General features: G+C 44.2%; 1 protein-coding gene across 1 annotated transcript in view; it reads left to right on the plus strand.

The window, feature by feature from the left end:
- Positions 1 to 16,430, plus strand: part of akap6 (A kinase (PRKA) anchor protein 6) — a gene marked incomplete at its 5' end in the record, with an annotated part of 112,420 nt that overhangs the window by 46,051 nt on the left and 49,939 nt on the right. Inside the window, one exon of the mRNA XM_080850154.1 lies at positions 14,298 to 14,431. Coding sequence (XP_080706280.1) covers positions 14,298 to 14,431 — 134 coding nt within the window. The remainder of the gene's footprint in view (positions 1 to 14,297; positions 14,432 to 16,430) is intronic.

Here is a 16,430-nt window from a genome sequence, read left to right on the forward strand (position 1 = left end):
TGGACTTTGTGATTGGACTGGAAAGTGTGGGAGCACACGTGCAGTCTGAACAGGCAGGACAGACGTGGACAAAGCGAGAGATGGACAGGAATATAAAGACAAGAAGAGATTAGGAATGGACAGAGAAAGAGAGTGATAGAGCGAGACAGTCAAACCAGAGTAAACAGAACAAGAGAGTGATTAAAAAGAAGACAGGCTGACGAGACGAAGCTGAAAAAGCAGGAACATGGGACATACACCATGATGACAGACAGAGAAATGAAATATCTAGAAAGAGAGAGACAGAGTGGGTGTGAAAGACAGAGAGAGATTGTGTGTGTGTGTGTGTGTGTGTGTGTGTGTGTGTGTGTGTGTGTGAGTGTGTGAGTGAGAGAGAAAGAGAGAGAGAGACAGAGACATAGAGAGAGGGAAAGAAAGAGAGGGAGAGAGTGAGTGAGAGTATGTTGGGGAAGTGTAATAACTGCACGGGTCTTTATTCTGCGAGCCCCTGTGCGAGGCCGAGCACTTACCCTTGCCTCACTGTGGGGATAATTGTCAATGAATATTTAACAAGCCTTCAGTGGCAAGGATAGGCATCAGAGAAAAGCATCAACTGTTCTCTGTATTATTAATATTGAGAATGTGATAGATACTGTGTAGTCAGTGGACCAGGGTGCACAGTGGATTAGCAATTGAAAATGATGCAGTCGTGAAAAGAAAAAAATAATAACCCCTACTCCATGTTGGTCGTCTCCCACAAATCCTTTGTGTGAGTCACTTTGGAAAGCTTAATGCTTGAAATTTGATGGCGTACTAGCATAGTGTGTTCTCTTCTGAATATTACTTGAGATGTATGATCATTCCGAGATAGTGAGGCAATTTTTGCCCAGAACTTTTATTTGAGGGGGGGAGTGGTGTGTCTCCAGCTAAGCTACTCCACACTGACCTGACTGCGCCACATGCGTGCATGGCTCTGTGTGTGTGTGTGTGTGCGTACATGTGTGTATATTTCCTTTTCTGAAATCAGGAGTGCTCATAGCCAATCTGGTAAACATAAACCTGTCTCGGCTGTTATGACATATCTGCGGCAGAATTACCTTATCGCTGCCTCAGATTTAGCGTGCCTCATGGCCAGGTGAAATGACAGAAACATCTTCCCATCATCCCTCAGTACCCTCCTCATACCTGCCGCCCCCCCATCCCTACACCCACCCCCAGCCCCACCAACACCCCCTCCAACCCCCCCTCGCATCCCTCAGCCTTCAGTGAATGTCACCAATGCTTCATGTCTCGTCTTCTACACCCCTCCACCACACCTCCTCCACCACCTCCACCAAACCACCTCCTCCACCACCTCACTCCCGCTTCTTGAAGTGATATAAAATTCTAATGTGTGCCCCCTGGATCTATTTTCTCCTGAAACCTGGCCAAAGCTCTGAAGGGAAGGAAGGCTTGCTCAGTGCCATGCATGAGAAGCAAAAAAAAACAGGAAGGAGGGAAGGTGGAGGATGAGAAGTAGAAGACGACAGGGAAAAAAGAATCTCATGAACTGAACGTCTCCATATATAAATAAAAGAAGACATTTCCAGGGAGTGATTTAACATGTTTTTGCGTTGTGCTCATCACACGTTATTATCTGCTAAAATGACTTTGCCCCCCACGCCCTTTCACGTCACAAGTTTCCCCATGTTTTTTGACGAGCCTTAATTATTTCTCTTCAACATTTTATGGCCATCTTTGACAGATGCTCTTACTTAGAAAAAAATACATTATCTGAGACCTTGAAATGTTGATTACAAACACAACACGCACGTACGTCTGTGTCTGTGTGTGTGTGTGTGTGTGTGTGTGTGTGTGTGTGTGTGTGTGTGTGTGTGTAGTGGCCTCCCCTCCTGATGATTTCAATGTAAAGACACGACAGCGGCTAGCAGGGGCATGTAATCAGAACTGAGAGCTGGAGAGGAGAGGAGAGCGGAGAGAGCCGCATGGATAAATCATCATCCCTGCTTAAAGAAGCACCTATTGTCAGGCACACAAAATCAGACCATCCTTTCAAGTGCGATGCATGGCAGACAACCTGCAGGCCACTTGAATCAAAAATACTGTATTAAGAAACAACTAACAAAACAAAGCCGACGGCCTGAAAATTGTGCGATTTCAGGCGAGGTCATAATGGCAGTGTTGTATTACAAGGCGGCCGTTGTCTGGTTTGTGAAGGTGCAGACAAGGGGGGAGAGAGGAGAGAGGGCCCAGTATTGATCTCCGATGTGTTTTTGTAATGTATGTGGTTAGACAGCGCTGCGTTCGCGTGACTGATGCATCGTATAATGTTTCTCCGCGCTTATGGTGGGGGGTGGGGTGGGCGAGAGGTGTTTGTGTGTATGCGTGCCGGGGCTGGCCGGGGCGGGGGAGGGGTGTGGATGTTGAGGGGGTGGGGGGTGGAAAGGGAGGGCTGATGGGAAATTTCTCAAATGACAACAGTGACCAGACAGATTAAATTCCAGGACTGAATATCTCTATGGGAATAGGTGACCTGCGGAAGGCACAGAGAGTTTGTCTTCCCTCTGACATGGCCTCCCCGCCACCTGGCACCGGCCCGTTACAATGAGTGGAGGCCCGGTAGCTCACTCTCATCCCAGAGCCAGCGCTCCATCCCTCTGCTCGTTCCCATGGAGATGCCCCGAGGAATTCATTTACAGTGATTGCTCCGTGAATGATGACTTCAGAGTACATGGACGCCTTGCACAAAGACATTTATATCGTTTACTGTTTTCCAAACTCAAATCAATGACTCCCCTTCTATGCAGAATGAGTCACAGTTAATACTCCCCTTTAATTCTTAAAGAGGAGAGGAGTTGTTTGGGGTAGTTGTGGTGATTTAGAAAACGGGACATAAAAGAAATGGACGTATATTGGATAATGACGAATGCAAATTTGTATTGCATCTTTGATTCTCGTATATTACGCTTTTTATCTGCTTGTACTGAGCTGTCTCGCTTTGGCTAGATAATCAGACAGGGTTTTCCCCTCATAAAACCCCCATCATCAGTGCTGGGATCTATGCTTTCTCCATTCCCTCTCTTTCTCTCTCTCTCTCTCTCTCTCTCTCTCTCTCCCCTCTCTCTCTCTTTTTCTCTGCCCCGGCCTATAAAAGCTATTATGGCATGGTGGCAGTTATAAATGTTAGCTTTTCTACGGATGCAGGGTGGGTTGTCTGCCGGATTACTTTTGATTTATGTTTTGTGCCTCCCCTACAGTAACTCTTGCCGTGGTTGGTGTCCTTGAACACAAACTGTAAGTAAAACTAGCCAAGGCTGCTGAGGTCCAGCCCAACAGTACAGCCCACCGGGCTCTTTGAGAAAACCCCGAGCCGCGGTTATTCCTGGGTCCGCTGATATCTGTCCATTCTCTGTGATATGCTCAGGCGCTTTGTTCCCAAGACCAAACAGCACCTAATACCAGTGACTGTCTCTGGGACTGTGAGACGGCGACAGGCTTTTCAAAGAAGACATGAATTTCAAATGAAATCATTGTAGATAGGCTTTTAAATCCCAAAACAAACATAAACAAAGCAGTCTATAGTACAAGGCTCAACAAGCAAGTCTGGAATTTTCAAATGCCACCGCGACATTTGCTTTCTTCATATATGGTAGTGGTATTGGAATTTTACATTTGGAATAAAGACCATTTAAAGCCATGCCAAGCGTACTTCATGAATGACGGATGACTTCTAATTTAGTTATTCTAGCATAACCCTCCCTGTGATTATAGGAATACACGGAGAACCGCAGCTTTTGTACCTCATGGATCTCCCGTTTCAGACAGTCAGGGAGCAGAGGATTCACTGTCTGTCTGACCCACTGTGGCCTTGACTGTCTCTCCTGTTGGGAGGCCCTGCACAGACTAATCCAACGTCACGCTTAACCTCTGTCCACCTCCACTGTTTATCATCTTAAGGAATGGCCCTGGACTCGGACATTTATAGAGGCAGCTTTACAAGGTTCACAGTGAAACGGGTCTGGTTTCTCCTCACCTTCTGTTCTTTGTAAAGCAACATGAATGAATCGTGTCCGTTCATAGGGCCACCTTCGCAGGGTGTTTAATTGTATGTGACTTTACCACTTAAAGGGAAGGGTAAAAGGGACCAATCGTGTTGCACGTTGTGAGTTTTTTGCGGCAGCGGGTTCGATTCAGCTGCAAAATGAGTCAGAACCGCAATGATTCACCCACAGTAGGGGATCCTTCCCAGTGCGAACTGTAATAGTCAGTGTCAACATACAGTAGATCTGACTGTCTGACTGTTCAAGGAGCTCATATTTAACCAAGGTACTGTACACTCGCTGCCCAGGGATGTATTTGAAAAGAGACTATGCCACTGAATATGTACATGACTTTTTTTTTTTGTAAAACCAAACACAGCTTCGTATACCAGCTCAACCTGCATTTTTATTTTGAAAACATATATGTGCAAAAACGTTTCGAGATCAGATTAACCTGCTTCAAACTGCTTACACAAAAACGGCATCATTTTAATAGTTGCAATGGCAGACCCAGAGAGTCTGATCCTGTTTGAGAAATGTTCTACTTGAGGTCGTCTTTTATTTAGACTGTTTAAAAAGGTGGGGAGTTGTCATCTACACCTCCGTGGAGATTCTCTGGGAAATGTGAATGATTTAATGTCAGTATTAGGCTGCTGGTGATTCCTCCTGCCCCTCGTTGGGTTTTCCTCCGCGGCTAAGACGCCATTTTCATGCTCTCTGGCTTGTCAACATGCTACATCTGTTTACTCACGGAGGCTGTTCCGCTGGATCCCAAGCGCCATTCATCAACAACAATTCCCGTCAACAATAGGCGACACCCTTTCTATTTTTTTGACACAGTTGATATGAAATTATACTTAATTGTAGGGAATTACACAAAATGCCCCCTAATTATTTCTCATTTTCCCCCCAACGTGTTAACTTTCCCCTGCCTCCTGTGAAGAAAATAAATGAGAATGATCTAATTTTCTTGTTTGTGAGAAACTCCGAGATGATGGATCAGTGCAAAGGCACAATTGGTGGGCTAATTTGATTTTCAGTTACCGGTGCATTTTCAATGATCTGTGTTGCAGAACTGTAAAGATCATTACTTTCCATTATGAAAATGTCATCAAAAAGATATACACTTCAAACATCCTTTCCACTGAAAGACTTCCACAGTGACTAACAGACTTCTGTGTCAAAGTTCTCAAAAATCCTAGGCCAAACAAGACTTTCAGTTCAACCAGGGACCGATGCTACGCCACAGAGAGGGCCTATATATATATAGATTTAAATTCTCTGTTATATTATACATTTATATTCTCTGTTATATTATATATTTATATTCATAAAACAAGACTTACAGAGACTCATATTTGATTTCATGCGTAATTAGTTTGTCCATCAGGAGGAGTTGGAGCCCATGCTGTGGTTGTATATCTGCACCATCACGGCGCTTTGACAACACCGTGCTTTGGCACAACAGCCAATATGCATTAGCACAATAGTGTGGTTCCATACCACTGGCCAAGATGAGAGAGATGTAATATCCACGCTGGGTTTGGTTACATTGGCTGTTGTTTTTCTTTGCTTTTTTTCCCCAAAGCAGTGTCAATCTTTTTGAATATACAGCAATTGGCAGCTTTCATTATTTGATAATGCTCCAGACACTTGAATTGAACTTACTGAGTTCATTATGGTAAAAATTATATTTTAATTAAATACCAAGGTAAGCAAAAATGGATTTTGAAATAGTTAATCAAACACCCAAAAAATGTAACCTTTTTTTTTTTTCTTGCCAGGGCAGCAGAAAAAAAGTGAGGAGACTTATTTAGGACTCTTAGAGATTCAATCTAATTTAATTCTCTCCTCTACACTCTAAATAAACAGTTCTGAAACCTTTTTTCATCTTGGGGGAGTTGAGATGATAGAGGTAATCAATATTTCTAGCATTTTAATTAAAACCGTTAGTGGAATAAATCCATTTAATTATCAGTTAATGAAATACAAGGTCATTTACCTGACAGCAACTTTGAAGGTGGCTCACTGGCTGGGAATGAGCCCAGCAGCCCAATGTCAGAGTCGTTTAGCGGCTGTCAACCGACAGGTTAAATTTCCTCCCTAGCTGGTTAACCCCTGACAGCCCTGGGTTGCCTACCCAGCCTGACTGCTTTGAGGTGGGGATTTAAAAAGGCTCTCTCCCCCTCTCTTTCCCTCTCTCGTTCTCTCAGTGTGTGTGTGTGTGTGTGTGTGTGTGTGTGTGTGTGTGTGTGTGTGTGTGTGTGTGTGTGTGTGTGTGTGTGTGTGTGTGTGTGTGTGTGTGTGTGTGTATGGGGGTGGGGAGGGGGGAGCAGGAGAAGTTGTTTGCTCTCAGATGCTCCAGGTATGACGTTTAATGAAAAATCAAGGTCATCATCAGACACATGGCCGGCTGTGTTGGTCGGCGTGGCAGAGGATGAGCTGTATTTGTTCAGGAGTTGGGGAGTAACACTGCCGGAGCCTTTCCATTGTTATTCACCCTCAGTAGAGCAGCAGAGATCTAGACAGGAATGTTTAAGCAGAAACACTCGCCTTCTCCAAATACGGGTTTTAGAGAAAAAAAAGACCTCACTCCCCCCCCCACTTCCAAAGTAGACTGGGAGATTGTGAGCGCAAGCTAACAGTAGCTACAGTGGGAAACAGGACAGAGAGTGAAATTCACCCTTCATTAGAATCCAGGGGGGCTCTGCGTCCAAGGGTAAGAGCTTTCCAACTGTGGTGGGTGAGGCGAGGATTGCAGCAGTAGAGTTTTTTTTCAGACTCGGGTTCTGCAGAGCTGAAGGAACAATGCTATTTCCCCAGCATACCCCTGCTCTCCGCCATCTGGAACAAATACAACAAATAATAAATAGAGATACAATGGAGCAGAGAAATTGAATTTAACTTGGCCTGGAGCACTTACCTGAAATGCGCGTATAATGGTCCGGGGCATTTGTCATTGCGAATCGTTCTGGAGTTTTTGTCCCACTGTTAATGAAATAGTAAACTTGGCCCCCCGAACATTATGTACTAGCTTTATGCATCGATCTTTTCTATTGCTTTCTTTTGTCTTATTACTAAAATCAATTTCCTCCCCAGCATTGCCAAGAAGAGCATTTAAAAGCACTCTCTCCATGCACGGCTCTCTCCTTGTTCTCTTGTGAGCTGCTTTATTGTCCCCGGCCAGACATTAAAACAACAAATGTCAGACACAGATTTGCTTTCTTGCCTGAAATAGACATCTTAAAAAACAACACCAACACCATGGAAAGACTTTGGTCTCTGGTAAACTAACAATGCATGAGTGTAGAGCATCTTCTGTACTGTTGCTCTTTTAATTGCACTGTTGACTGCTGCCCCAGAGACATTGCATTGTTATTGATTGTATCATCAGGCTTTTTGACTTGCCCCTTAAAGTGTTAGCTATTGTTGCCCGGACGGTTCCTCAGTTTTGTGTGGCAAGGGGTGGTCAGCGCCAAATCGTTTGTGCCGGTCACAGTGAAATTACTGTTGTTGGCCTTTGCGACCATGCCCATTTTACTGGTCAGCTGAGGCTGTGACCTCTCTTTCAAGACACACACACACACTCAGACACACTCAAACTAAATTAGAGTACACAGACTCATGCACTCACAGAACTTACACAAGAAGCCCAAGCATACAAAATACTGACTTACCGAGAGAGAGAGAGAGAGAGAGAGAGAGAGAGAGAGAAAGAGAGAGAGAGAGACAGACAGGGAGAGGGTACACACAATGATACACACACACACACACACACACACACACACACAATCAGCACAGGCTGTGGCGATTGGCCGCTCTCTGTGTTTCCTAATGCGTTGGCACAGCAGCAGAGCGTCAGTCTGCACAGCCCCGAGAGCCTGGGAGAGCGGGCTGTGTGAAGCGAGCACAAACCCCTCGCTATCTCAGTTTGATCCTGTGCCTGTTTACTTACTTTATTTCCCCACCACAATTCGCTTTGAAAACAAACATGCTTTCATCGCACACCAACAGAAAAGAAAAAAATCAAACCCCGCTGTTCATTTCTGTGCCACCTTCCTCTCCTCTCTCCTCAGAAACAGACTCAAAGACACCATGCCAAGGAGGATCTGATACTAGCCTTTTCTGCGAAATAGCATTAAGATCAGATTTTTATGTTACTTAATTATTTCCTAATTAGTTTGCATGTTAATTAAAATGGTGGCTAATGTTAATTACCTATATTAATGGATTCTCGTGTAACACCTGCCCGGAGCGCTTGGCTCGGATTTCAAAATGTCTTCATCTAAGCCGGTTGGCGCATGCCGTCTCGCCGCGTTGAAAAGCCGAGTGGAATTGAAGTCAGGGATTGTTGCAGCAGGTTACTCTGAAGTATTTCAACCCCAAACGCCTTTAATTCCAGAACTCATTTGTAAGATTGGGGTTAGAGAGAGATGGTGACAGGAAAGGGGGATTCCTGCATGTACTCTCCAGTGCTCTTTTGAATTTTTGATTTGCTATTAATTGTTGGAGTATTTTATGTTTTCTAAATCATTTTTTTTCTAAATCATAATTTTTCCTTCCTATATATTTTGTGTTAACTTTTCTGAGCATGAATGTCACTAAAAGTGTACATTAAGAGTAATACCGATATTGACATCTCATCTAAGGCATCTTTTGCATTTAGATCGAGTCGCTAACAGAGGGTTTTATCTGTCTCAGCACCTGCCGAGGAATGCTGGTCAAGGTCCAAAGAAGCTGCAGTTATTAAGCGGTGGCTGCCCGCTATTGAAAAAGATGATGATCGCGCGATCAATACGACCCCCCATCTCCCTGATCCATAATGTGAACATTGTCTGAACCCCCTTCTCCCCCCAACACACACACACACACACACACAAACACACACACACACACACACACACCTTTGGTCCTCTACACACCCCCACCCCCCCAGGTCTGAGTGTGTGTCTGCGGCTGTTTAGTCTTCTTGGAAGTAAGGATCAGCGATTAAATGTCACCTTTCAGCAACAACATTGAATAAGAGGCAGCAATTTAGCTCCTAGCAATTGCTAATTTCACGCCCTGATAAATGTTGCAAGAGCTAAACCTTTCAAACTCCGTGAGATATTTCTTAAAGGTGCAGGAACATATGCAGGTGATCTCAGATCTATCACACAGAGGCAAGAGCCGCAGACTTAATGTCAAGGTCAAACACATTGGGGAACTTTATGGGCGAGCCGCACGGCTGGCCAACAAAACTCTGGCCGCACTCTCTCTCTCTCTCTCTCTCTCTCTCTCTCTCTCTCTCTCTCTCTCTCTCTCTCTTTCTCTCTCCACGATGACATATGAGACTGTTCAGGATGAAAACATAATTTGGAAATTCAGCTGCCAAATTCTGCTGTTTTTAATGGATTATGGTGGCAAAAAACTGTCTAATTGAATCCTTTCCTCAGCCATTTCTCTCAAGATTGTGTAGTTTCAGGTCAGGATATGGGAAAGCAGGTTACCCTGTGCATACTGGCACTCTGTAAAAGCAGTATCACATACCATATTTATATAGGAATGTGTGTAACAAGATTCATTCTTGAATTATTACCTCAAATTGATGCTTTATGGCGGGTTTAATTTGAGGAAGTCAAAACAGTTTCTAGAATAAAAGTCCATGTCTGTATCGGAGCCTGTTGTTCTGTCACTGAGAAGCAGTGCTGGGACTCCTGATAGAAAGCCCAACCAAAGTAGCCATTCTTTTTGTCCATATAGTCACATGATTCACGTCAGGAGACGTCGGCCATATTAAATCCAGACTTTATGACCAGTGATTTGAAAGTAATAGTTTTCAAATGAGTTTCATGTTTCTTACAGCCCCTCAGAGAGTGGCTCCCTCAAAAGTGATTCTCCGCCACAAGATTTTTTTGTGAGAGGGATCTTGCTATGGGAGGGACACAAAAAGACTCAAGAAAATGTCTTTGCCTATAATAACACTTGGTTTGCACTTTACTTGTCAAACATATTCAAATTCAATGCCGAATGGGACAGCCCACATCTCCCCATGATGATTAGGCTTTTAAAAACGGTGGCCTGTATTCTTGTTATATGAATAGGTTTTGAAGGTGAAGCTTTGTGTTGGTCTTTGTCTGTGTGTTGGTTTTTGTGTGTGTATGCGTGCGTGAGTGTGTATGTGTGTGTCTGTATACGCAGCTTTGTGCGTGCATATAAATTCACGAGAAGCTTTAATAGAATCCTCAGCCATTTCCAACTCCAGACTCCACCCCACACAACTCCCAGCTGAATTCATTTTCAGAGCGCGTGGCCGCGTCTCAGAGATAGAGCCGTGGCCTGATGGGAGACATTTCAAACAAGCCAATGTATGTTCAGGGTGTTCTGAACACAAATCGCATGGGGGGGGTGTGAAGGTGGGGGGTGAAGGGGCAGCAGGGGTTTGGGGGGGGGGGGGGGGGTACGATGGCGGGCGACTTCCCACAGGTTTTCAATCTTGCCGTGGCGATGCTTGCATTCTGAAAAGACGATAAAGGAATAAACAGAGACAGTGTTTTTTCGCCCCTCTGCTTAAATATACAGTTTAAGAGGCATCCACAGGCCCCACGGCGGCTATTCCCCCTCCTCGCCAGTGCTCACCAGAGGCACATATTTCTCCTCGTTAATTTATATCGTCCCCCAGCTGCTTCAAATGAGAGCCGTATCCTGTTTGCAAGTGAAGCCACAAAATTCCTGCTTTCGCTCTCCTTCTCCTTTTTTTTATTTGTCTTTTGTCTCTGAAGAAAGACAAAAGAGAAAAGAAGTGTTACCCAACTCTGTTTTGATTGTTTGGATTCAAATCAAATCCAGACCGTGTTTTTATGTGAACCGTCTGTTTGACAGGAAAAAGATGGGTGGACTGTGGTGTCTGTAGTTCTTCCTGCCAGTGCCTCTGACTGGGAGGATATTCCCCTGCTTATCTGGATTTGGTGTGCTCTGCCCTCGCTGACCTGGCCTCTGCCATTAACTGGGATTCTTCTGATAGAAAAGAAAGGACTTAGCGTAATGCCAGGTCATTTCAACTCATTCCTCTTCCCCTGAAGCCTCTGAATTCTGCCCTTTATTTAGTGAAATAATGATAGATTGTCCGAGTACACACGGAGCCTCTTGATTTGTAACACTGATAATTTGACATATTTATGTTACTCAAGTTTTCATTGTAGCTCAAAATGCTGCACTTGTGTGATGTACTTATAGAGCATTACCCATGATTCATTTGAGAGAGAAGAGCTATTTTGAAAGCAATTTTTGTGTGGGCTTGCACAATGCACAAGTCCCATTTAATTTCCCAAACTTCCTTCAAAATGTGTTGGGGATTGATTTTTAAAAGCATTTCTTTTTGGTTGAACTTGCTTTTCATTTTGGGGAAAGAAAAAAAGCTTTAGGAAAATCAATGGCATCCATGAGTTTAAGAGTACTTCCCATAAATTGTGTATCCATGAATAGGCTGTATTTGCTGTTATTCATGTGAAATATCCAATGCCTCTTCTCTCTAATCTTTAAGGCATTGCAGTGGTATTGACATTAGTTCAACAGAAAGCCCTGGAAGCTGACACTGCTTATAGCTGCATGTATAAATTATTGATATTTACCATGGATTTAATTTTTGCCCTGCTGGATGAATAGAGGCCTTTGGTAATGACTGTGTGTGTGTGTGTGTGTGTGTGTGTGTGTGTGTGTGTGTGTGTGAGAGAGAGAGAGCGTGTGTGTGTGTGTGTGTGTGTGAGAGAGCGTGTGTGTGTGTGTGGGTGTGTGTGTGAAGCAAAGTGGAAAAAAGGAATCAGGTGCTGATAAGAGCTATGACTGCTCTTGCACCATTTCCTGATTGACAGTCCAAACGTTGCGTGAGTGTCTCTGGAGACATCCAGTTCTAGAACTTTCTCAGGGGCTGACAAATTGGCACTGACATGTCAACATAAAGGCCTTAAAATGACTTGATTCAGCACATTTTCATATCTGAACACCCTCTCCATTACTCTCTCTCTTTCTCTCACACACACACACACACACAAACACAGGCTGAAGTAAGTATTCATCAAACGATCAAAATTTATATTGATTTATGTGTGCATTAGCAGTTTAAAGGCAGGGCTGTTTTGACAGTGTGCGAGCAGGTCTGAATGATTCTGTTTGAAATGGGAACACAGGATGCAGCACTCTGAAGCGTCTCTGTCTGCATATCTGAATAAGCAGAACTTTAAACAGGCTGGAAGGAATTGCACAGAAAATCAAAACCAACCATAGCGCAGATCAGGGGTGTTATTTTCTGTGGAGAATTGTGGCAGAAACCATGGAAGGCTTTGACTCCACAAAGAGGTCGAACTGGCATCTGGAAATGGCAGTTAAAGGTTGAACATGGAAGCACATGAGAAACTGAGGAGATAATATCTGTATTTTTCAAATACGAAAACACTTTTGTTTGGTTCCAAGTGGTAGTCATTTTTGTTTTGTCTATGGTTGTTTTGACTTGGTGAAAAATGTAATAATTAACCAAGCATATGTTTGACTTTTGTAGTAGTTACTGTCTGCAGTAACTACTTAACACTAACATACACCCGTTTTTATCTCCATTTTCTTATAAAGTCAGACACATACATTATGCATTGAGACTCCCAGAAAGCACTGCTCTACATCCCATTATTGACATTCTCAATATTTACACAGAGCCTAATCTTCACCAGGGGGTATTATAGATTTGAATTTTGGCCATACTAAAAAAGTTAAGGCAGGTAACATTATTTGACTTGAAGCTTGTGGTGATGGTGGGGGGGTTAGTGAAAGGGAGGGGAAAAAAACTCATCTTATCTATCTGTCTCGCCCCATGTCTCCCTCTCTCATCTCTCCTATGCAAAATAGAAGACTTCTCAATCACCCTACCTGCTTAAATAAAGGATTAGAAACATCAGAAAAAGCATGTCGGTGTTGTCCCCTGGCTGGAGAGCCCTGGCTGTACTGTCGGCAGGAGTGGTGTATGAAGTGTGTGTGTGTGTGTGTGTGTGTGTGTGTGTGTGTGTGTGTGTGTGTGTGTGTGTGTGTGTGTGTGTGTATATGTGTGTGTGTGTGTGTGTGTGTGTGTGTGTGTGTGTGTGTGTGTGACTCACGCCCCCTTACTGTCCTCAAATTCAAGGTGGCCGGGAATAAATTGCTTTTGTCTGTGGCGGGCATTAGTCATTATTGTGTGTGTAAGCAGTGACGATGGGCTGGAGTAATTAGGATCCTGACACGGCATGGGCGAGCAGGCTGAGTGAATCAGAAATGAAGGCAAATGAAAGCTGATTCCTCCGAGGGGGGAGCTGCCACCGCCATGAAACTCGCCACCCGCCTGCCCGCGCCCGCCGCTAATTTTCTTCGAGCTCCTAGTTAGGTTCATCTCATTCCTCCCAAATGAGCAAAGCGGCTGAGCTGAAATACTAACCCCCCCTGTCCCCCCCTCCCATACACGCAACCCCCCCACCCCCACCCCGTCTCTCACTCTCTCCTTTTTTGATAGGCGCATAGTAACTGGAATGGAAAAGCAACACATCTCTTTTGTTGATTTACTTGTTTATTATCAAGGGGGGCGCTTTGATTGAGGAGCTGCTTGCATTCTTGGGATTGTTTGACCTTTACGGAGGCGTCTGCAAAATAGGCAAAATGGTTTCAATATGGAAGGCAAACAGACATTTATACATTGGATGACAATGAGTGAAAATCCACCGGGCTATGCTAGCTCATTTGATTGAAGTAAACTCGATCCATCCACATGCATTTCAAGTACTATGACCAATACCAGTTCATCCGAGATACTCAATTTTTATTTGCAGAGAACAACCTTGGCTATTGATCAACAAAACTGCTTTCAAACCCAAACTGTTAGCTACCACCCAATCATCTGAACTACAAACCATTTCAAATACATATTCTCAAGAGAAAATGGGGTCGACTCAAACTATTTACCAATGTAAAATCTTTGTATTTATCTTTAGTTCAGGAACTGTTTCACAATATTTGAAGTCCTGTTCAGTTTAGCATGCAACCATTATAGAATACATTACTTCTATTCAGCAACAGAAAAATGTCCCTCCCCCCACCCCCTGCAAAATGAACAAAACACACCAATTTTGTGATGAAATGCCATCTTGTTTTATCTAACACGTTATTTGTTGTCTCAGCCAGATACAGCTGGCAGCAGATATGTAGGAATGCCTTTTGGACTGTGTAACGCTCGTGATCTGGCTGGTTTTGTAAGGAACTCTCTCTCTCTGTCTTCTGCTTGGGCAGGGCGAGGTGCTGAAGAGCCACATGGAGGCCCAGAAGGACATCCTGGAGCAGATGACCCTGAAGCTAAAGAACCATCAGTTCTGTCTGGCTGCCAAGGGTACTGGAGAGCTCGCCCAGATGTCGAAAAACAACAGGTACGTTTTTAACGGTCCACTAGTAAGAACAAAACGTTCTTAAAAACACGCTTACACTTAGTTTTCCAAAAGACGAAACAGAGATGTCACTCCAATATTGAAGAGATAGGCTGTTGGCATTTTAGGCATTTTGAAAAGAGGAGAAGTTGTAAAAACATGCTGGTGAGAAATAAACCTGGAGATAATAGACCAAAGTTTGAAAAAAATAGGATGATAGGAAAGAATAGGATGAATAAAGTAAGAATTCTTATACTTATAGTTATATCTTCAGACAAAGCTGCAGTGACAGTGTCAACATAATTTCCTTTACTCAAAACATACTTAAGCAAGGACTCACTTTTTAAGGGGCGGTGCCTCAGCCAGGGACCCTGCCAAGACATCCCAAAATAGGCATCCAGACAAGGACAAACGAGAAAGGTGCTTGAAGTAAATTTTTTAAAAGCAATAAAGCAGGAAAAAAGTAAAAAGGTCTTAACTTGCTTAACTTTTAACAAAATGAAGGTGCTCTCTAATATAGTGCATTGTACAACTGTCTAACTGCACTTGCATTGTATGATCACAATCCAATGCAATTCATCATCACGCCACTTAAGAGATTACAGGTTTCAAGGGTTAATGCAGGGGCTTCAAAGTTTTCGGCAATAGACCAGCTTGTGCACTCAGGTGCAATGTATGATATAAGCAATTTGCTATGTTAATTTGTTTTCCCCTCACAAACACAGTGTCTTACACCGGCTTAATATAATTGTGAATAAACAGTGAATGTTTCCTTTTGGGAACTGCAATTATTCAGCACTTGCTTAGTAAATTTCCATCTCTTCCCTCCTTCGCCCTGTGAGGCAGGGTGAGCTTGAACTCCCTGAGTCCGGACTCGACTCTCCGCCTTGGCTCAGAATCAAGCGTCGTTTTAATCCTTTTAAGCCTCTCGTTGTAATGATTTATTTTGAGAAAAAAACATAATGATCCTTTGAATTTTAATGATGGCTCGGCTGCTCAAGGATTCATTGTTTTGACTCCTTGGCCCTTACCTTTAGCGAGGGGGGGGGGGGGGGGGGGGGGGGGGACGTCTTCGGGGAGGAGCTGTCGGAATCCATCGCGGGGGCCCCTGCCTCTCCTTGCCCAGCCGCCATCGTTCAGGGCCTGTCTGCGTTGTGGCAGCGCCTGGCAACCTTGAAGCTGATCAACACCGGATAGCTGCCATTCAGCATGGAATAATCAAAAGAGATTCTATCCGAGGGAGATGGCGAGAGAGAGGAGGAGGAGGAGGCTCATTGGCTTTTGTTCAAACACAACTGGAGGAAGTGAGGAGTTCCTACTCGAAGAGGGTGGACTGGTAGAGAGTTGTGGGGGGGGGGTTGAGGTATGAAAGGAGGATTAACACCATACATTAGCGAGCTCTTTCTATAAAAGTGTCACGGTAAGTGTGATGCGAGGAGTGTCAATACGCCATCCAACCTTTTCTCGGCCATTGCTCAGCGTGACGCGGCTGCTGGTCGTGCGGGAGCGGCGATGATGAATGAGATACAGTAGGCGCCATTCGCGGGGTGCTTCACCACTGGGCGGGCACGACTCTGGGGGGGGGGGGCAGATTGATGTTAAACGGATCAGAAAAGAATAGAAAGTGGGAAGGGAGGGGAGACGAGTCCATTTGCACCGCAGTGGGCCTCTGGTGCGAGTCAATGGCAAAGAGACCTGCTCCACTGTTGATTTCAGTTTAGTTGCCTGCCGCTTTCTTTTTAATAGCTGTTTGGTGAAAGAGCTGGGTACTTCCTCAGCATTCATAGCGCAGATGCGAAGCGCAGGCATGGGGTCTGTGAGAGGCAAAAAGGGCTCAAATAAACTATGAAAATCAAAGCTCTTAAGATGAGGAGATGTAAGTGGTTTGTACACTTGTAGAACTGCAGATCCAAAGCGAGCCTGACAGCGCTGAGAGCAGCACAGAGGCCCTATTAACTAGATCTTGCCGTTTCAGGAATTCACCCAGTCTCCTTCCTTTTTT

The sequence above is a fragment of the Sprattus sprattus genome, assembly GCF_963457725.1.
Source record: "Sprattus sprattus genome assembly, chromosome: 13".
NCBI classification, from domain to species: Eukaryota; Metazoa; Chordata; class Actinopteri; order Clupeiformes; family Clupeidae; genus Sprattus; species Sprattus sprattus.